This window comes from Triplophysa rosa, linkage group LG10 (assembly GCF_024868665.1).
Source record: "Triplophysa rosa linkage group LG10, Trosa_1v2, whole genome shotgun sequence".
NCBI classification, from domain to species: Eukaryota; Metazoa; Chordata; class Actinopteri; order Cypriniformes; family Nemacheilidae; genus Triplophysa; species Triplophysa rosa.
In genome coordinates this window covers 26,133,501-26,154,310 of record NC_079899.1, presented here as the reverse complement: position 1 = coordinate 26,154,310, position 20,810 = coordinate 26,133,501, and the positions used below count along the sequence as shown (strand labels likewise).

The 20,810-nt window shown below is 38.6% G+C and overlaps 3 protein-coding genes across 5 annotated transcripts; all 3 read left to right on the top strand.

Annotated features, from left to right (window-relative positions):
* Window positions 1-243: 243 nt before the first annotated feature.
* si:zfos-364h11.1 (NACHT, LRR and PYD domains-containing protein 3) lies at window positions 244-5,961 on the top strand. The gene is given in 8 exon segments (XM_057343113.1): window positions 244-359; window positions 962-1,614; window positions 1,617-2,448; window positions 2,450-2,500; window positions 2,581-2,751; window positions 3,380-3,553; window positions 3,856-3,902; window positions 3,986-5,961. Coding segments are annotated over 8 exon segments (2,595 nt in total). The 3' UTR covers window positions 4,537-5,961.
* A 733-nt stretch (window positions 5,962-6,694) lies between these two features.
* enpp4 (ectonucleotide pyrophosphatase/phosphodiesterase 4) lies at window positions 6,695-13,281 on the top strand. 2 transcript variants are annotated; one of them, XM_057344422.1, is made up of 5 exons: window positions 6,695-6,868; window positions 8,091-8,956; window positions 11,333-11,503; window positions 11,609-12,022; window positions 12,141-13,281. In XM_057344422.1, exons 2-4 carry the CDS (start codon window positions 8,116-8,118, stop codon window positions 11,977-11,979), a joined length of 1,383 nt encoding a protein of 460 aa, XP_057200405.1. In that variant the 5' UTR covers window positions 6,695-6,868; window positions 8,091-8,115; the 3' UTR covers window positions 11,980-12,022; window positions 12,141-13,281. The 2 variants fall into 2 exon arrangements, with proteins under 2 accessions (XP_057200405.1, XP_057200404.1); XM_057344421.1 differs by having other exon boundaries at window positions 11,609-13,281.
* Window positions 13,282-14,698: 1,417 nt separating this feature from the next.
* Window positions 14,699-20,118, top strand: clic5a (chloride intracellular channel 5a). Of its 2 annotated transcripts, none has more exons than XM_057344423.1 (7): window positions 14,699-14,943; window positions 16,160-16,269; window positions 16,370-16,495; window positions 16,598-16,704; window positions 16,776-16,957; window positions 17,752-17,908; window positions 18,978-20,118. In XM_057344423.1, exons 1-7 carry the CDS (start codon window positions 14,893-14,895, stop codon window positions 19,259-19,261), a joined length of 1,017 nt encoding a protein of 338 aa, XP_057200406.1. In that variant the 5' UTR covers window positions 14,699-14,892; the 3' UTR covers window positions 19,262-20,118. The 2 variants fall into 2 exon arrangements, with proteins under 2 accessions (XP_057200406.1, XP_057200407.1); XM_057344424.1 differs by lacking the exon at window positions 14,699-14,943 and adding an exon at window positions 15,465-15,577.
* The last annotated feature ends 692 nt before the right edge of the window (window positions 20,119-20,810 follow it).

The window sequence follows — 20,810 nt, the reverse complement described above, 5'->3', positions numbered from 1 at the left end:
AACCAGTTAAACCAGTTTATTAAATGCGAAACTATTTTAGCAGAATCCATTTTGTGAAATTGAACGATTTGGGAAAATCTGAATAAACATTAGAATTAAATGACAAATACGATGGCTTGGCTTTAGCTTCGTGAAGTTTATGTGATGTTCATTGTTATTCAATTTTAATCCATTTTTATCAATATAATTATAAACGCTTATTTGAACATTCATTCTATGTGTTCGTAGAGTGAGGTTTCAGAAATGAGTCATCATGAGGAGAGAGAGGAGGAGAGTAAAGCATCATCTCCAGAACCCAGCTGTGTGTCTCTGAAGAGCAATGAGTCCATTGGACTTCCATTAATATCAGCGATGGAGCAGTGACCCCTGACCCTCCGTGAGTATAAATAAACTTTACATTTATTATTCAACATTTTAAAATGATTCATAATAAATCAAATCTTTTCAAATAATTTCCTTTTTTTTAACTCGAGTGTTAATTTTTGCTCATCCCTTAATTTGAGTCTGGTGATTTTGAGACCTCTGACCATGTGTGTGTATAAACATTTCATTGAACTGAAATTCTTTCCAACCATTTGTGATGTTAAATGTCTGGAATATTAAAAGAAACACGAGATTATACGCATTATTTTTATTTCATATGCCATCAGTGTCAGTGTTAATGTTACGCAGTTTGGTAACTGTCAACTGCATAACACGTGTCAGTAATATACGGTATGTATACGAGTCTAGATACTGGCCATTATGAGCAACTACAAAGATCAGTCTGTAAGAGTCATAACAACATGTTGTAACCAAAAACATGTGCTTTTATCTGGCTTTACATTTCTATCTACGTGCGGCGGCTTTTCAAGTTAGAGTTTGGTGTGTTAGTGACATTTAAATTCTTTCTGCAATTGTTTGATCTGATGTCTGGGCAGAACGGAAAGAAATGTGCTCAGACCTGAGAAGTGTCATCCAGACCTGCAGACACACACGCTGCTGGAGGAGACTGCAATGACATCTTTAAACCTCGATCACATCAAAGAGACGAAATCAAGAGCGTTCTTACTAAAGGCATCGCTGGAATTGGAAAAACCGTCTCTGTGCACAAGGTCATTCTGGATTGGGCCGAGGGAACAGCCAATCAGGACGTAGATTTCATGTTCGCGCTTCCCTTTAGAGAGCTGAACTTGATTCAAGACGATCAGTATAGTCTTCACAAACTTCTGCTGGACTTTCATCCTGAACGTCAAGATGTGGACTCGCAGATTTATGAGGAGTGTAAAGTTGTGTTCATCTTTGATGGTCTGGATGACAGCAGAATGACGCGGATGTTTTCAGACCACAGTGAGAACGTTTCTGATGTGACGGACGCTTCATCAGTGGCCGTGTTGATGTCAAACCTCATGAAAGGAGATCTGCTTCCCTCCGCTCTCATCTGGATCACCTCCAGACCAGCAGCAGCCAATCAGATCCCCTCCAAATACATCACGCGTGTGACAGAAATCCAGGGATTCGACGACGCTCAGAAGGAGGAATATTTCAGGAAGAGAATCAGCGACGAGCATCAAGCCAGCAGAATCATGTCCCACATTAGAAGAGCGAGAAGCCTCCACATCATGTGTCACATACCGTCTTCTGTTGGATCTCCTCCACTGTGCTTCAGAAGATGAAGAGTGAAATGTACATCCACTTCCTGCTGATCCAGATGAAGATGAAGAATGAGAAGTATGATCCAGAGAGAGATCCAGAGATCAACAGAGAAGTGATTGTGAAACTGGCTGAAGTGGCTTTCAAACAGCTGATGAAGGGCAATGTGATGTTCTATGAGGAGGATCTGAGAGAGTGTGGGATAGACATCACTGACGCCGCGCTGTATTCTGGCATCTGTACTGAGATCTTTAAGGAGGAATCTGTCATTCATCAGAGGAAGATCTACAGCTTCATACATCTCGCCGTTCAAGAGTTTCTCGCTGCGCTCTACATGTTTTACTCGCATGTAGTGATGAATATTAAAGTGCTCAAGTGTTTTTTGGGTGCTGTAAGATATAGGCGGTACATTGGGAGAAATTCTTTATATGAGATACTGCAGTCAGCAGTTAATAAATCCTTGCGGAGTAAAAATGGACGTCTGGATCTTTTCCTGCGATTTCTGCTGGGCATCTCACTGGAGTCCAATCAGAGACTCTTACGGGATCTACTGACACACACAGAGAACAGCTCGGAGAGTGTCAGCAAAGCCATAAAGTTCATTCAAGATCGAATTCGATGCGATGATCTGACAGCTGACAGATGCATCAATCTGTTCCTCTGTCTGCTGGAAATGAATGATCAGACTCTATTCGGAGAGATTCAGGACAAAAACTCAAAGTACGTACTCCGTCCTTCTCACTGTTCAGCAATAGTCTACATGCTGCAGGTGTCAGAGGAGGTGCAGGATGAGTTTGATCTGAGGAAATACCACACAAGAGGGTAGAAGACGACTCATACCAGCTGTCGTCAACTGCAGAAAAGCTCTGTGAGTATTTAAAACATTATAAAAAGGCATCAAGTTAAATCCATCATCTCATCATTATGCCTTGTATTTGTCTGTTATAGACTTGCTGACTGTAATCTTACTGATCAGTTCTATGAAAGTTTGGCCTCAGCGCTACACTCTTCAAACTCCCTGAGAGAGCTGGACCTGAGTAACAACGATCTGCAGGATTCAGGAGTGAAGCTGCTCTCTGATGGACTGAAGAGTCACAACTGTCAACTACAGATACTGAGGTGTTTTATTTAAATATTCACTTGATTGTTGACATATGGTTCTGTTCACAGGCTTTACTGACATGACCGCTGAAATATCTGTTTAGTCTAGAAAAGTAGTTTCCTCAAAACCACTTAAGTTTTCATGCATGTATCATGTCAATTACAGTCCAGTATCTGTTGAATTTCAAGAGAAACAAACCTCGGGAATGACAAAGTCTTCCAACAGCAATGTAAAAGACTGACAAAATGCAAAAACACATACTGTAAAAGTTGTTGGAAAGACTTATTCGTCATATATTCATTTTTGAACTGATCCTAAAATGCAACATTAGTATTGCGTTGTTTAAACATGAATATGAACTTGTTTTCACTGCAGTATTCAAGATATGCAAACATTGCATGTTTTATTTTATTTTCACCAGTATGTCCCGTTCAAGTTTCTGCGAATAAAAAAACAACATTTTCATTTGGAATGTGGATGAAACGTTGTCACTAGTTCACAAAATGAAAAAAATGGTCATTCTACTTCAACACGTAGCTATAAATGTAAGAATAATTCTATAGTGGTCTCTTCTTTCTGTTTCTGATCTGCCTGCTAGGCTTGTGTGTTTCTGATCTGGTCACATGTCATCTCATGTGTCTGTAGGTTGTCAGGCTGTATGGTGACGAAGGAAGGTTGTTGTTATCTGGCTACAGCTCTGAGTTCAAACCCGTCACACCTGAGAGAACTGGATCTGAGCTACAATCATCCTGGACCCTCAGGAGTTCAGCTGCTCTCTGATAGACTCAATGATCCAAACTGCACACTCAACAAACTCAAGTATGTTATGCATGTTTTAAATGCGCTGTTGTTCTGTTTTAGAGGGAAAAACGAGTGTACTGTGAATCAGTGAAAATCACGTTTTTAATCATCTGTCGGTGTAGTGTTTTTAATATGTCATGACATACAGTATTTAACATTGTGACGTTGTTCACAAGCATGTTGTCAACATGACTTTAGGCAATAAAATGCATGATGTAAAGGGTTTGCACTGTTAGAGAGATGAGGTGTAGATCTGTTTTTATGAAGGAGATAAGTAATATGTTTAATAATATGCATTTGCCTGCGTATTTTTCCTGTAGTGTGGATCATGGGGGTGAGCACGTGATTACAGCTGAATTACAGAAATGTAAACACACACAAGCACACACGTTTGATCAGTTTTCAGTGTTTTTGAATGTTCTGTCCTGAAATGTCTCGTCTTGTTTTCAGACGCCTGAGATCTCACACTGGATCCAAACACGGCAAACAATCAACTCATTCTGTCAGAGAATAACAGAATAGTGACATGTCCCCGATCTATGCGGAAGCAGGCATATCCTGATCATCCAGAGAGATATGACTGGTATCCTCAGGTTCTGTGTAGAGAGAGTCTGACTGGACGCTGTTACTGGGAGGTTAAATTGAGCTGGATGGTAGATGTAGCAGTGCCGTATAAAGAAATCAGCAGGAAAGAATATGAACGTCGATGTCAGTTTGGACGTAATGAAAAGTCCTGGAGTCTGAAATTGCGGTTCTCCGGAATCACTGCTTGTCACGATAATCAGAGTGTTGCTGTCCACGCTCCTTCACGCTTTAACACAGCAGCAGTGCTTCTGGACTGGTCGGCCGGCACTCTGTCCTTCTACATCGTCTCTAAAAAACACAGACTCACACACCTACACACATTCAACACAACATTCACTGAACCTCTCTATGCTGGATTTGCCGTACACCGTCACTCCGTAGAGGGTCAGTGTGAGATTATATCACCTTCTGTGTGATGGAAAAACCTCACCTTTCTTCTCTCTCTTCAGCACATGCTGCATTCACGCTGTATTATAATGACCTTTGTCTTGACATCACGTGACATTCACGTGTTCAATGAAATTACAGCATGGTGTGATGTACACAACTATAAACTGTTTCCCTCTCATTTTTTGTTTTGAAGTCTATATACTGTAGAAATATATGTGTTTGATTTTGATCCAGTCCTGTCCTAAAAACAATAAAGAAAAAGGCCAGTTTTTTATTACAGTAAGTACAGGTGTATGTGAAATCATTAATCATATATACTATCACGTCAATCACACTCTCAATGAAATTTAAGGCTCAATTAATAATAATCTATTCTGGGAGAAATTGAACAATTTGAAATAAACAGGGCGGAAGCTTGAACCCAACTCTGTTTAACAGATACACATGCACTCTGGGAAATGTAAAGAGTGTAAAACACTTTACCCTATGACTGTCTCGGTGTAAATATCAGGAGGTTTTGGTCTGGCTGAAGTTTGTGCTGTGATTTACTCTAGTACCTTATTACATATTTTATCTTCCTCTTTTTTGTAAGTACACACACAACCATGCCAATAAAATGATCATTAAAAATGTAAAAACATTCCATATGTGAGGGTTGGCCAAAAGCAGGCAGGACATTAAAAAAATTAAATAAAAAAATGACAGCCTTAAAAAATAACGTTAGGCCCATTAACAAAAATGGCATAAACAGGCCTCAACAGCACATCGCTCACATCACTTAAAGGTCCAGTCAGTGAAATCTAGCGGCAAGGTTGCGAATTGCAACCAACCGCTCACTCCACCCCTCCCGCTCGAAAAACTACGAAGGCTGACAGAAAATTATAGATTATATTAATGTAAATAATATTTATTATATATTAGAATTATATGCAAGGGGACCCGCGGTGTATGTAGACAGAAATAGCTCATTCTAAGATATTAAAAACATAACGCTTCATTGTGTAAGCTCTTTAAACACCTCTGAAGACATAGTTATGTATATTATATTGCATTTCTGTCAATAGATCCTCCAAAAAAATACACACTGGACCTTTAATATACTGTAGGCTATGTTGCTGTATAGCCTTCAGCAAGGGAACAGCAACTCATTCCTCAAATCCAAAGCAATACATTTACAATATTCCAACCCAATATGTTTTACATAACAATTCCCTACTCCAAAAAGAAATCACACAAACAAATAAACGAAACATCATAAAAAGATTCCCCTCTTAGGAACACGATGGTACTGCCCGACACGCAGCATAAAAAACAACACCAGTTTCCGTGAAGTTTGTTTAGTGTAAAAGATGAGCGATCCGTTAACTAACTTAACTCTTTCTTCACAAAAGTAGTTTAATCAGCGTAGTTAAGGTTCTTCTCTTTTGACGTCCATTCAAAAATAACGACATCCTTTCCTGGCTGAAGCGCCAGTCAGTGCAGGGTTGCCATCTCCGTGCTTTTCTCGCGGAATTGGGCTACATTTAAACTGATTTCATAGGTGGATTAAAGATTTGACATGTTCATAAAATATATTTAAATACATCTATTTAACTAGTTTACTCTACAAAATATATGAAGAGTTTGGTTGCAAAATGAGATAACTCATAACTGAAAAAATCATTGTTTTTTTGTGCTTTCCAGTTAATATCACTTTGTTTTGATTTAAGCCATAATAACTCATAAAATACAGCTAACTAACACAATAAAACATAATAAAAACACGATAACATGATAAAAAACATGATTTTTGAAGTTATTTCATTTTGGAACCAAACTCTTCATATATTCTAACAATAATAGAAGGGGAACTGGTTTTCGTTTCAATGGTAACAATTTAACGGGTATCGTCACGATTCTTTCTAAATAATAATGTTGTTCATCAGCTGCAAATCTCAAGATGATTGTATTTATGTTATGTAAATATACTAATCAATGATTTCTACTATACACTGATTTTCACTGATTGAAGTGTCTAATCTCCATAACAATGAATGAATGAATGAATGACTGTAAAATATGTAGAATGAGAGTGGCATATTTTTGGGATAGTTTGATTGGCAATTGGGCGGTTTTGTTAGTAAAATCTGGCAACCCTGAGTCAGTGGGCGGTCCCGCATGCTCTGTCCGTGACGCGGTCGTTAATGTTTGAGGAAGTGCAAGTGGCGAGGAACTGCACAAGTTAGACTCGATCATACTTGACATATCAGGCAGAAATCACTTCATTTATTAGACAGATTTGATTCATTGTGGAGTTTAATTTGCTCTGCTTTAATGTGAACGTACTTGAAAGATTGACGGACGTCTTGGAGTGAAACGGTACAGTGATATTTTTCCTGCTCGTGCTTTCTTTGTGACGTTTGACGAAAACATTGACGAATTTGCTAATATACTTACATAATTAATCAATAATCAAAATTAATCAATAATCAAAATACATTCAGCTCTGGATTTTGAGAGTGTGTATAAGACTTATCATGATGTACAAACACTGTCATTGGTTGTAATAAACCGGTCATATACGTTATAAATCGTGAATAATAACATATATGTTTGTAACTTAGTTTTATTCAGCAATACAGTTAAGTGATTCTGTGTGTGTGCACCTGCTTAACATTTAGAAACACAACACTTCCTCTATCACTACCACATTATACAAAAGTGATGCTTCATGTTACTCATGGTATTAATGTCAGTGTTGGGTAAATTACTCTGGAAAAAGTAATTAATTACTAGTTACTAATGACATATTCAATAGTGTAATTAGATTACTGTACAAATTACTCTCTCCAAAAAGTATTTAGTTACTTATTACTAATGACTTTCTATATCCTACATCAACCTTGATTAGTTCAGTGATTCAAGGAAAGACATGAAACGGCTCTTTTAATTCATTCAAATCAATAATGTAAAACTAAGTAAATTAGGATTATTAACTGACCAAAATATACAAATGTGAGAATTATACATTAAAGTTCGCAGTTTAAAGTTAGACTTTGAATGTTGATGTCAATTCCACTATTGCACACACATACTGTATATTACACACAGTATTTAGTTAAATTACATCTGACGTAACTGTAAGTAAATGACAGGAAAAATGAGAGTATCCCTTACTTTACTTTTTCAAAGGAAAAGTAATTAAATTACACTAACTAATTACTTAGTAAATAGTTACAGCCAACACTGGTTACTGTTAAATCAGATTTTTAGGGAGGGTACTGTATTATATACTATTAGCAGCACAACATTTTTAACATTTTTTAACAGATTTTTAATAACATGTTATTGTTGTACAAACAACTTGTTATAGATTTAACAACATAAACAGTATGTAAAATAATTACATTTAAATAGGTCTGTCACTGAAAAACAGACTTTTAAATCAAATTAAAATTAAGAAATTAATAAGAGAGCAAAATACTAAAAGAGAGGCTCTAAAGCAGTCAACCAACAAAATGTAAAAACCAACACAATAAAACAACCACCACACGAAACACATGTTCTCCTCACTTGAATTGTTGTTTTCTGATCTTCACAGTGAGAGAACAGACCTCTGCCACGGGATGCAGGCCAGCGGTTTTCTGTTTGTTCTTCTCATCGGGACTGGATTAAGTGCTTCTCTGCCGTCCGGAAACGGAACAGAGTCCGGTGGTGATACGACGCCTCTTCTTCTGGTGTCGTTCGATGGCTTCCGAGCAGACTACCTTAAACAATACTCCTTCCCTAACCTGGAGAAGTTCTTCTCCTCTGGTTTGCTGGTACATGAACTGACCAACGTTTTCACAACGAAAACCTTTCCCAATCATTACAGTCTGGTCACGGGACTGTACGCAGAGAGTCACGGCATTCTGGCCAGCAGGATGTACGACCCGGCGACGAAGAAGAATTTCTCCGTTGAAAACGACAGCGATCCGTTCTGGTGGAACCGAGCCAAACCCATCTGGGTGTCCGTGGAGGAATCTGGATACAGAGCAGCGTCGGCCATGTGGCCGGGGTCGGATGTAAATATTCAAAATCACACGTTAGAATACTCGTTCAGATACGACTCTCGTGTGAGCTTCAGAGAGAGGCTGGGAAACCTGACGCGCTGGATGACGGAGAACACAGCCGTGAAGTTTGGTGCTCTGTACTGGGAGGAGCCGGATCGCAGCGGTCATCTGTACGGGCCGGAGAACAGCACAGAGATGCGTCGAGTTCTCAGGGAGGTGGATAATCTGATGGGTTTATTGATGGAACAGCTCAACACAACTGGATTATGGGGGAAAATAAACGTCATCATCACGAGTGATCACGGTATGACTCAGTGTTCTGCAGAGCGTCTCATTGAACTGGATGCGTGTGTCAGCCCGGACAGATACAGGGTGGTGGATCTCACTCCTGTGGCCGCCATAATACCACTCACAGGTTTGTCATATTAATAACACACAGCTGAACCTTTGTTTTATTGAGAGAGAAAAAAAAGAAATAGAGCTGAATGTTTGCTTTATATTATTTTAGAAAAAACTACACATTTCATTGAGCTTTTGTATTCTTTATAAATACACGCATGAACCATAGAAGCTGGCCTGATGTTTACAAATCAAAGAAAGCAAAGTAACGTTTGTTGATGTTTATTAGAGGTCGACCGATATGCGTTTTTCAGGGCCGATATCGATTATTACAGCTCAAGTAGACCGATAACCGATATTTCCAACCGATATATATGTCAGGTATAAAAATGAAAAATATGTTCAAAATTAAGAATAACAAGAGCTCTGACACAAACTTTGCCCAAAAACCATGGTGTCATGATCTTAAGGGCCGACTCAAGTCACGAACTTTCAATATACTTTTATTGTTATCCGGTGCACATGCTCAACTCAACAGCATGTCAGAAAAACTCTCACTTACCTCTTTACTCCCGCCCCCATTGCCTAGCAACCCTGGGTCCCCCGTTAACAGCCAATCACAATACACTGATCGCCACACATGGTTACTACACGTTTACTATGGTAACACCATGGTAAACAGTGAGGAAATAAACAAACAATAGTTCAATCAACATATTTAACGAAGATTGTTGCTGTTTTGTTGTGCCATAGTTTGGGGCTTGCGCGGATCATGTGAAATAGATGTGATCACATAAACTGATGCGGGAGAAACTGCAACTGTCTTTACTTTCATACATAGTATATAATACGAAAATATTCATATTAATTGGATCATTCAATAGTAGACACTTCAAGCTTTCTTTAGACATATGCTTTACGTTTCTATGATGAGTATTCGCAGAGTTTTAAATCTGTTTTAATGACGCGTTGAAGAAAGATGCACGCGGAGAGAGACAGCCTGTATATTTTCATTCTTTTACAGATAATGAGTACACACAAATAAAAGTAGACCAATCACAGTTTCGAATCATGTATTAGTTCTTATTTGTTTGACCAAAATTACTGGCTTATTTAATTCTTTCTCCGCAGTAATAAAAAAAGACACAAAGGAAAGAATCTTATTACACAGATCTGAAGACAACCGACTGTGACCGGCATTATAACGTGTGTGTCTGAACATTTATGCGGAATAAATTGCGAAAATAACTCAATCTGACACTTGTTGCGAGCAGTTTGAGTGGCGGCTGTGTCCCGTGTGCGCGTGCACTGACTGAAGATCGTCTTTTGAGAGCACGCGAGGACATGATGCTTTACAATGGTTTGTATTTGTGATTGGCATGACTTAAAATAATGTGCAAATGCCTATTCCGTCAACTGATGCGCAATCACTGAAGCAGCTCGAGCTAGCAAACGCTTTCAGCGCGAGTCGAGTCCAATCCTTCCAGTGCCTTCAGCCTCCCGCGTTGATTGGCGTGACTCCCAACAAATCAGACGGGCGGTGGGCGGGCATTAGTCTAGGCAACAGACTACAGTGACGTGTTCCGACGGCTCTCACTAAATCCTCACTTTTGTTTGTACAATTTCTAATGTTCAGTTAATAAAAATAAAGAAAACCCTTGGCTGCATCAGAGCCAAATAGCGCATTTCAAAATTAAATTACTTTATCGGCAAATCGGCTTTTAAAATGACCGGTAATCGGCCAGTTCGATAATCGGTCGACCCCTAATGTTTATATCAATATCTGTTTTTATTAACATTATCAACAAGATTTGAGTTTTAAATTCATATGATTGTACGAGGGAAGGTGTGTATATTTAATAGGGCTGGGTTTTGAGACCTTTCCACGATTCGATTCTTATTAACATTTTTTCAATTCGATTAAATTCCGATTCGATTCAATATCGATTAGTTATCAGTGTTTCATTTAAAATATTAGTTTTGCAGACATGGAATCCATATTTAAATATACAGTATAGGCTGGTAACTGATCCCCCCCCACTCAGCTAAATTAACGAAATACACATTCACGTTTAAATTACTTTTACTGTACTGTAAAAAAATAAAAACATTGTAAATGTGCAAAAGTGAAATTCATGAACAACTTGAAGCATGTTTAAGAAATAAAACAGATTTCAAAATTCGACTTGAATAATGGCGCCATCCTCTGGACGAGAGGTGAAATACAGCTCATATTCTCTGATGCATCTGCACCATTAAGAATCGATTCAGGGAATTCCCCAATCCATGTTGTTTCTTTAAATTGAAGATCGATTAAAATCGAAGAATGGATATTTTCCCCCAGCCCTAATATTTAATCCTGTGATTGATCATCATTTCTTTGATGTTTGATGATCTAGTCCTGGTCATACTGACTGGTTTGTCGTCTTTATTCTCTTTTCTTTTTGCACAGATAATGTGACGGTCTATAAAAGTCTGTCGAGCTGTCACCATCACATGAAGGTTTATCTGAAGGACGCTCTTCCTGACAGGCTGCACTATAAAAACAACGAGAGGACACAGCCGATCATTCTGGTGGCAGATGAAGGCTGGACGATCGTCAAACACGGCAGACTTCCGCGCTGTGAGTGTTTCCTCAAACAGATTACAAACACTCAAGATTCTATGAAACGATGTCATTTGCTTTTGCATCAATAGCAGTAACTCGCATGTGTCCTGTCTTTCACAGTGGGCGATCATGGCTATGACAACACTCTTCCCAGCATGCACCCCTTCCTGGCCGCCCATGGGCCTGCGTTTCGTGCAGGCTACACGATGTCGAGTTTTAACAACGTGGATCTGTATCCTCTCATGTGTCACCTCATTGGCATCCCTCCGATGCCCAACAACGGCAGTTTCGCCCGCGTGCGCTGCGCGTTAGCTCACGAGCAATGCAGCGAGCTGGCGTTAGCGGTGGGCGCTGTCATCGGCGTCTTGATAATCCTCACCACCTTCACCTGTCTCTTCAGACTGATGAAGAACAGAGACGTTTCCTCGCAGCGTCCGTTTGCCCGTCTGGAATTAGATGAAGACGACGATGACGAGCCGTTACTGGAATGATGGACGTCACACGTGTGTGCTTTTTTTGTTTTTACAGATGCAGGTACGGTCAGTTTCACTTCATTCAAGCACAAAGAAGAATCCACACGGAAATTCAAGTTCTGTCATTTACTCACGAAAAGGTCACAGTGTGTAAATCATGTCTGAATTTTTCCTTTCAGTGCCACAAATGGTGCCAAGGTGACAATCACATGAAACATTTAAGAGAGAATTCACAACGGTTATAGAGACAAAAATAACACCGTGAAAAGGATAAAGGGATTGGTAGAACACAACCACAAAAGCATCTGTTCTCATTTTCACTCGCTGTGCTCGATATAACATCCGCTTTTAACTTTAAAAGCTTTTAGTGCTTCCGTCTTAACTGAGTTGCCACTCAATTTCACTGGATTAAAAATATTCTCTGAAAATATTGTTTCAAATGTATTGATGCGCTTTTCCACAAGCATGAGGCTGTTAACAGAGATTTTATAATATTCTTAAAATATCGTTATAAGCATTTGCTTTGCATCTATAACTCTGCAGTTGTTTGTTACTGACGCTTTAGCCTTTCGTGCAGTCTGAAGGAGAACATAAGCAATAATGATAAGAAGCTTTACTCTACTGAGATTACTTGAAAATACTGTGTTGACCTGTCGCAACATTGTACTATTTGTGGTGTATCAGATGACGCCGCATGTGTTCATTTGAATATGTATTTCTTTGTTAAAGGTACAGATTGTTTTGTTCGTGTTAAAGAGGCATTTGCACGTTTAGATCAAAAGCGAACAGATTTGATTAGTCGTGTGTCTGACAAATCTCACATTTCTGTAGGATTTAATGTAGTGTACATCACTGTACGTTTGTGTTTGTTGCACTGGTTGGGAAATCTTTAGGGGAGATGGGCAAACTTTCCTCCTGCTGTTTTTGTATTTTTCTATTTAATTTAAGTTAGATGTGCTTTTACAACTTGTGCTGCTTTTATTTGGGAATAAGAAATGATGTTGTTTCTGAATTTATGCTATATGTTGTTCTTTTTTTAATAGTTTTATCTAAAAATCTATTTTGTGACACTTTCTTGCGGTTGTACACATTTAGCAATTAAGTTAGGGTCGAGTTTCAGTTACTGATATAAAGTAGATTGACCTCGTTGGTTCAGTATTGGACTTTAAAGATGTTTGTGGTCATGAATCCAAAGCTTATAAACCTTCGTTCGACTATGCAAAGCAAAAAGTGAAGAGAAAAAGTCAAATGGGTTTTTTTTCTCACATTGCCTACTTGTGTTTGTCAGCTGAAAATCAAATAAAATATCTATTTAAGGTATTTATAAAGAGTCCTTTCTTTCATTTTCTTATAGCGAACAGTAAATGAGTGTCGTCAACTCTGTCTCTGTCATAGATGTCACTTTCTGTTTAGTGTGTGACATACAGTTCACTTCGCACATTAAACTGCCGTATAAGAGAAAGTATTTGAACACACACCTCATCTTTAATGAAATCATTTATTCAAAAGTGACATTGCTGTCATTCTTTACCTGTATGATTGTTGTAGACGGTGATGTGTTTTTGTAGAGATGTAGAGTCATCTGAAGGTTTCTGTTGAAGATCTGCCATCATTCACTTCACTGCAGGGTTACAGAAACAGTTTGTGATTTATGTGATTTTATTTTAAAACCGTTTCATCTTAACAACATAAACAAACGTTACTGCGCGTGCGCACTTTTGTGACCCCCAACTGAACTTCCGGTACACCTTCACAAACAATAGAGCCCTGGAGATTATTTCTGATAACAATCGAAAGAAACCGAGAAGAACAGTTCCTTGGCTAAACTCGTCTCTCCAATATTATGAATTCAGACTGCGATACCAAGCTCTCCCGCTAGATGTCAGTGTGCCACACGCTTTCTTTAAATGCCACCGAACTACAGGACACATTCAACGAATGAACATACAACAAAATTCAACAAATTGTTTATTTAATACGATTATTGCACAATAAAATAATAATATATTTGAATATGAACATAACTTAAAATATAAATAGTTATATTATTGTACACTAGCCAAACACAAACCGGAAGTTAACTGGGGGTCAGGCTCGTCCGATGAAACTCTATAAATAAATCTGTTTATATGTACTGAAGTAAACACTAGAGGTCGCTCACACTTCACGATCAGTGTCAGTGTATGACAGGATCACAGCTACACGTCTGAGAATCTACATTATATTCAGTTTATTAATCATGTAAAGTGTTGTGCAAATACATTTTCATCATGTTTACAAAATATGTGACTCTTGACTGTTCTGAGGTCAGTAGTCACGTGTAAACGAGTGTCACAGCTCTTATATTTAGACTGAACTCACTGGAATGTTTTACCCATCAGCCCCCCGCCCATCCTCATGTCACGCGTTCAGAAATAAAGCTGATGTGATGAATGTTACCAGTAAGTGACGTTCAGATAAGATGATCTGTTACAGATAACTTCAAGAAGATCTTACGCACATCTATGAAAGTCTCATGTGTTTTCTAATGCAAATCAAAAGCTTTCAGATGAATGTCTTGATGTAGAGGAAGTTTGAATGACCCGTGTCTGAAATCATAGACAAACTATAGGAAAGTAAACAGACACAGCTGTGATGTCTCATGGAAGAGTTTATAACTTTGGACGTGAGTGTTCTCTGATCTGCATGACACAGAGTTTTGACACGAAGGGTTGAGATGTGATTCGTCATCGTATTTCTGAAAGCGAGTGAGAGTGAGAGAGTGAGTGATACTAGCAGCCGTGTAGGTGACATTCAACTCCTCCCAAAAGCTCCGCGTGGAGGATATTTTTGGGCCGTGTGTGACAGTGGAAGTGTCTCTCTGACAGCTGACCGCAGGGGCCAAATCAAAACATACAACACGACCATTATCCGTGTGACAGCCGGACCGATATGACCTCAAATGAAGAGGAGAAAGATCCTGACATTGAACTCTTTGTGAAGGTAAGAAAGATGAAAACAAGTGACTTGGTGTTCTGTCTGCTGTTTGTTTGACAGATTTGGGAAGTGATTACAGTTACATCAGCAGCTTCAGAATTCATTTCATTCATGCGGCGTCTTATGAAAAATCGATTATAGTGACAGAAAACGCAGAGGAGATATTACTCTTAAAGGGACAGGTCACCCAAAAATAAATTCTGTCATCATTTACTCACCCTCAGGTTGTTACAAACCTGTATGAATGACTTTGTTTTGATGAACACAAAGGAAGATATTTGTAAGAATGTCAGTAACCAAACAGATAGTATCCCATAGTATTTATTTTCCCTACTATGGCAGTAAATGGGGGATGAGATTTGTTTGCTTACTGACATTCTTACAAATATCTTCTGTTGTGCTTTTCAAAACATTTGTACAGGTTTGGAACAACAAGTAAATGATGACCAAATTTACATTTTTTGGGTGAACTGTCCCTTTAAAAGTATGATGATAATATGACGTTCGGTGTTTTTAATGTGTCTGTCTGGTGTGTTTGATAGGAGAGATTTGAAGTGATAAACGCATGAGTCCAGGTGTTGTGAATGACGGCTAACTCAGGTTTGACCCGGAGTCTGTTTGCTGCGGTCTAATAGGGCAGGTAATGGAATTTCCATGAATAATTCAGCTCGGGTACAGATCTGATGTCCAGCTCCGGTGACAGGCCCGCTGGAAAGCTCCAGATCCCAATATCAGAGCGGGACATTTGGCACTGATTCATAAGAGCTCTTTTGTATTGAGTTGTGTACGTGTGACTTCATCCATAACATCTGATATAGACATCAGAGAGATATCTCTATATGATCTCAATTGTTTAGGATCAGGACACAATCGGCTGCATGAACTTTGACACATCTGTTTTGGGTGAACTGCCCCTTTAAAAAAAGTTGTATTTGATCTTTTTTTAAATTATTATTATTATTACTTATTTAATGTATTGTTGTAGTGCTTTGGGTGTGAGAAAGGCGCATTATACATCAAACGTATTATCATCTGTATTACAGAACCCTCCAAAAATAAAAGAAAAGCTCGTATGTAAATATTTTCAGAATGTCGGTTGTGTTTGATGAAATGTACATTAAAGAAAAAACGTGATAGTGTTTACGTCATGGTAACGTTGTGTGTTGGTTGGGTGAGCGTTGTTGTGTCATTATTTGACTCTTGTATCGTTGGTGTTCTTCAGGCGGGTTGTGATGGCGAGAGCATTGGAAACTGTCCGTTCTCTCAAAGACTCTTTATGATCCTGTGGCTGAAGGGTGTTGTGTTTAACGTCACCACCGTCGACCTGAAGAGGTGACCATCACACATCTGCCATCACAACATATCACTTCTGCCATCACATAACCATTTCAGGATTTATTCACGCAGAAATTATATCTTTGATTTGAAAAAGGAAACCTGCAGATCTTCGTAATCTGGCCCCGGGAACCCCACCGCCCTTCCTCACGTTCAACGGAGAGGTGCGGACGGATGTCAACAAAATCGAAGAATTCTTAGAAGAGATGCTAGCACCTCCAAAGTAGGTTGACAAGATCGATCGGTTATGAAACTGAACAATTCTATTGATCGTGATATTACTGCGTTCAACCGTGGTGAAGTTTTGTTCCTTTTACCTCTCAAGGTATCCAAAACTGGCTGCAAAGAACAAGGAGTCGAATGCAGCGGGAAATGACATCTTCGCAAAGTTCTCGGCCTACATCAAGAACACCAAGCCAGAAGCCAACGCAAGTGAGTCTGACGTGATGAGATTCATGAGACAGGTTGATGAAGTTCAAAACGTTCATGTGTTCATGTGTCAGGTCTGGAGAACGGGCTTCTGAAAACTCTGAAGAAACTGGACGAGTTTCTGAACTCTGCTCTGCCGGATGAGACGGATTCTGATGGCGCAGGAGAAGAGACGCAGTCCAGCCGCAAGTACCTGGACGGCAATGAACTGACCCTCGCCGACTGCAACCTTCTCCCCAAACTACACATAGTCAAGGTGATGACATCTGATGATACTGAAAATACCGCCGGGCCTAGTTGTCACACGTCTTAATGCTGTCGATATTTCTAAGACGAGAGTTTATTTTTTAAGTTTTGTTTTTTATGTTTCTGTAAAGACATTGTTAGATGCTGTATGTTTAGGTACATCTACACTAATCTGGATTTAGTCCACCTGTATGACTTTCTTTCTTCCGCAGAACACAAAAGAAGATATTTTGAAGAATGTTGTTAACATTGCATCGGTTACAGTAGAAGTGAATGGCGGGCCGTGCTGTTCTGTTACCAACATTTTTCAAAATATCTTCTTTTGTGTTCTGCGGAAGGAAGAAAGTCATACAGGTTTGAAATGACAAGTGGGAGAGTAAATGATGACATCATTTTCATTTTGAAGGTGAACTTGCTCCTTTAAGGGTTTTCCAAAAGTTTTCTTCTGTCAGGCGTTTATTTACTTTCCGTCTCTTGTCAAAGAAAATGTCAAAGACACATTTATGGCAAAATATTGGACAGCTTTAAAATAATAAATGTAATTTAAAAAAAAATCTGCTTTGCTTTGGGCTGAATCACATGACTGAAAATCATGCCTCATCGTTCTCAAAAGCTGTTGTTTTCACAGTCCGCACTACAATCAGAAGACAGTTTTATAAATCGTTTAAGAGCGTTTTCAAAAAGCTTCATTTTCATTCACAAAATGATCATCCGTGCGGACGGAAAGCCAACACCTCTTAGAAGGGTCGTGTTTGGATTCCAGAACATTTTCACGCGATTCAATGTGTTTCTTGTGTCGTTCAGGTGGTTTCGAAGAAGTATCGTAACTTTGAGATCTCAGCAGACTTGAGTGGAGTTTGGAGATATCTTCAGAACGCTTACGCTCGAGATGAGTTCACGAACACGTGTCCGGCGGATCCAGAGATTGAACTGGCCTATCAGGACGTAGCCAAGAGACTCGGCAAGTGAACACAACACTCTTGCTGAAAGAGGTCCCACCGTGTACTATCTCTAAAGCACTATCTCTGAATACCTTTAGGGACGCCATAATGACTCGGTCCTGTGATGCTCTCCTTCACTTCTCTAACGCTTTTGTGTTGTTTTCATACTCATGCCAGCGGGTTTACTATCTGTGTGTCACATGACGGTCTTGAAGAAACCTTGTGCCACTCGTTCTTTACAGATTTTCAGGATCTCTAAACTCTTCAATCTTCTAAAATTGTAAATCCGTTGGATGCAGCTGAGCTGTTACTTTATTCAGTTGTTAGGTGTAGAAAAGAGTTTTGTGTACAAAACATTAATTTCTGCTTTAATCTCCACGTACTTGTCTCCAAACAAGAATTCTGTCATCATCTATTCATCCTCGTGTCATGTTAAACCTGTATGAGTTTCTTTCTTCTGCGGAACACAAAAGAAGATATTTTGAAGAATGTTGATAATCAAACAACAACACTGAACTCCATTGACTTCCATTGTATGAACACAAAACCACGGAGACATTTTTCAAAATATCTTCTTTTGTGTTCCACTGAAGAAAGACTCACATACAGATGTACAACCACATGATGACAGAAACTGTGCATGTAGGTCTACGGTATTTCTAATCTTCTCTTGACTGTTTGTCTAAACTAAACAACATAACGGCCTATTGTAATATTGAATAAAATTTATTTTTTCACGAAGCTTGTAATTTGATGTTATTTACACACAGCGTGTCATAAAAACAACCGTCCATTATAACAGAAAATTATTTTGAGAAAAATGAAATGATGTGAAATAATTTACATCAGTACAAACTTGTATTAAACCCAGAAAAATCGTAGACATTGCATCAAAGCGGTCTGCTGGTTTTTGCTTTATTTGGACTGGTGTAGTTTGATGGGCTGTTAGAGACTAATGAACTAAACCAGCTCTACCAACAAAACCGGCAAATCGTTTACAGTTTAGCTTTAGTTTTCATGAGAAACCCTCGTGTACGTGTGACGTGTGTCTGTCCGATTGAGTTTGGCAGTGAAATAATATTTCTTCAGGATTACAGGAGCACACAGAGATCAGATTGGAGGAACAGGAGAGGTTTTTCCGGCTCGGTCTCGGGGGTTTTCACTGCTACAGTTCCTGTGAAGAAAACTCTTTCACCTCCAACTCAAACATCTGCATTCATGTCTGCAGGCTTCATTTCTCTCCAACATCTCTCAGTGCTTCAGTGAGTTCTGCTCAGTTCTGTGTGAAGTGTTCAGAACGGCCCGCTCATTTGTCTTGGGATCTTTTATCTACCAAAAGATTTGTTATAGACGGTTTCATCTCAACAAAATAAACAAAAGTTAATTTGTTGAGATGAAACGTTCATTTGTTAACGTTAACCCCCCCAACTGAACTTCCGGTACACATTCACAAACAATAGAGCGCTTGGAGATTATTTCTGATGACAATCAAAAGAAACCCAGAAGAAGCGTTACTCGGCTAAACTTCTCCCTGTTGAAAAAAAACAGTATGTGCCGGGTTAGGTATGTTTTGATGCTGGTTTAACCAGTTTAAACCAGCTAAGGACCAGCTTAAACCAGCATCAAAACACACCAAACCAGCATATGCTGTTTTTTTCAACAGGGCTCTCCAATATTTTGAATTCAGACTGCGATACCAATGTCAGCCGCTAGATGTCAGTGTTCTTCAAATGCGACCGAACTACAGGACCCATTCAACAAATTGTTTACTTAATACAGTTATTATACAATAAAAAAATCATATTAATTAATATTAACATAAAGGAAATAAAATATAAAAAGTTATTTTATTAGACACTAGCCAAACACAAACCGGAAGTTAACTGGGGGTCTGATGAAACGGTGTATTGTTACATGTGTTGTTTTGTTTTTCGATTCATTTCAGGAACACAGTAGTACACGTAAGTGCCAAAATAACATATAGGCTATGTATATTTATGTATTTCTTCTTATTATAAGTTCACTTGTAGTAGAGTTGCAGTACAAATGAAGAACCTATTTTGAGTGAACTGGTTGTGTATGTAATGATCACTAGTGTTACGTTCATGTGGTGTCTGGGGGTTTTGCTTTTCATTTGTGGTGTCTGTGGTTTTTAGAGCAGTTCCAGAACTGTTGGATTTATGCTCAGGTTATGAGCAGGTTATACATCCTCCCTCACATTAAACTGATGATGTCCATCTGTCTCATATCATTGCATTTCAGATCAAACTAGATTTGTACTTTTACTGAAGCAAAACTGTGTAACCTACCACCACCGTGATGCGTTGTGAGTGGTTGCTAAGGTGTTTTGAGTGGTTTTACTGTGTCAGCTGCAGTGATATGTGGTTGTTGTCTGGCTGAAGTTCAAACAGTGTGAATAACATGAATGCAAACAGTTCAGAACGAGGTGTGAATGATGGTTTAGCTCACAGGATTACTCTGCCAGTGTCCAGCAGATGGCGCACTCGCCCTAAACACTACATTTCACTTTGTTAGGATTCAGCCAAACTTATTCTTGATCAGTGTGTAGAAAAACACTAGAAAGGATTATACGGTGATAGTGATGCTTTAAGGTTCAGGCAGTTCTGAATAAAAAGCTTTCTGCACTGTAAAACATTTTGCAGCAGGTTGCCAGTAACTTACTGTAGATTTAAAGGAGCAAATAAACATTAAAAAAAAAAATAAAAAAAAAATTAAAAAACCAAATAAAAATTAAAAACAAAAAAAAATTAATACAAAAAAAAAAAAAAAAAAAAATTTAAAAAAAGATAGAAAAAAAAAAAAAAAAAATAAAATAAAAACAAAAAAAAAAAAAAAGGGGCTGTTAACAACATTCTTCAAAATATCTTCTTTTGTGTTCTGCGGAAGAAAGAAAGTCATACA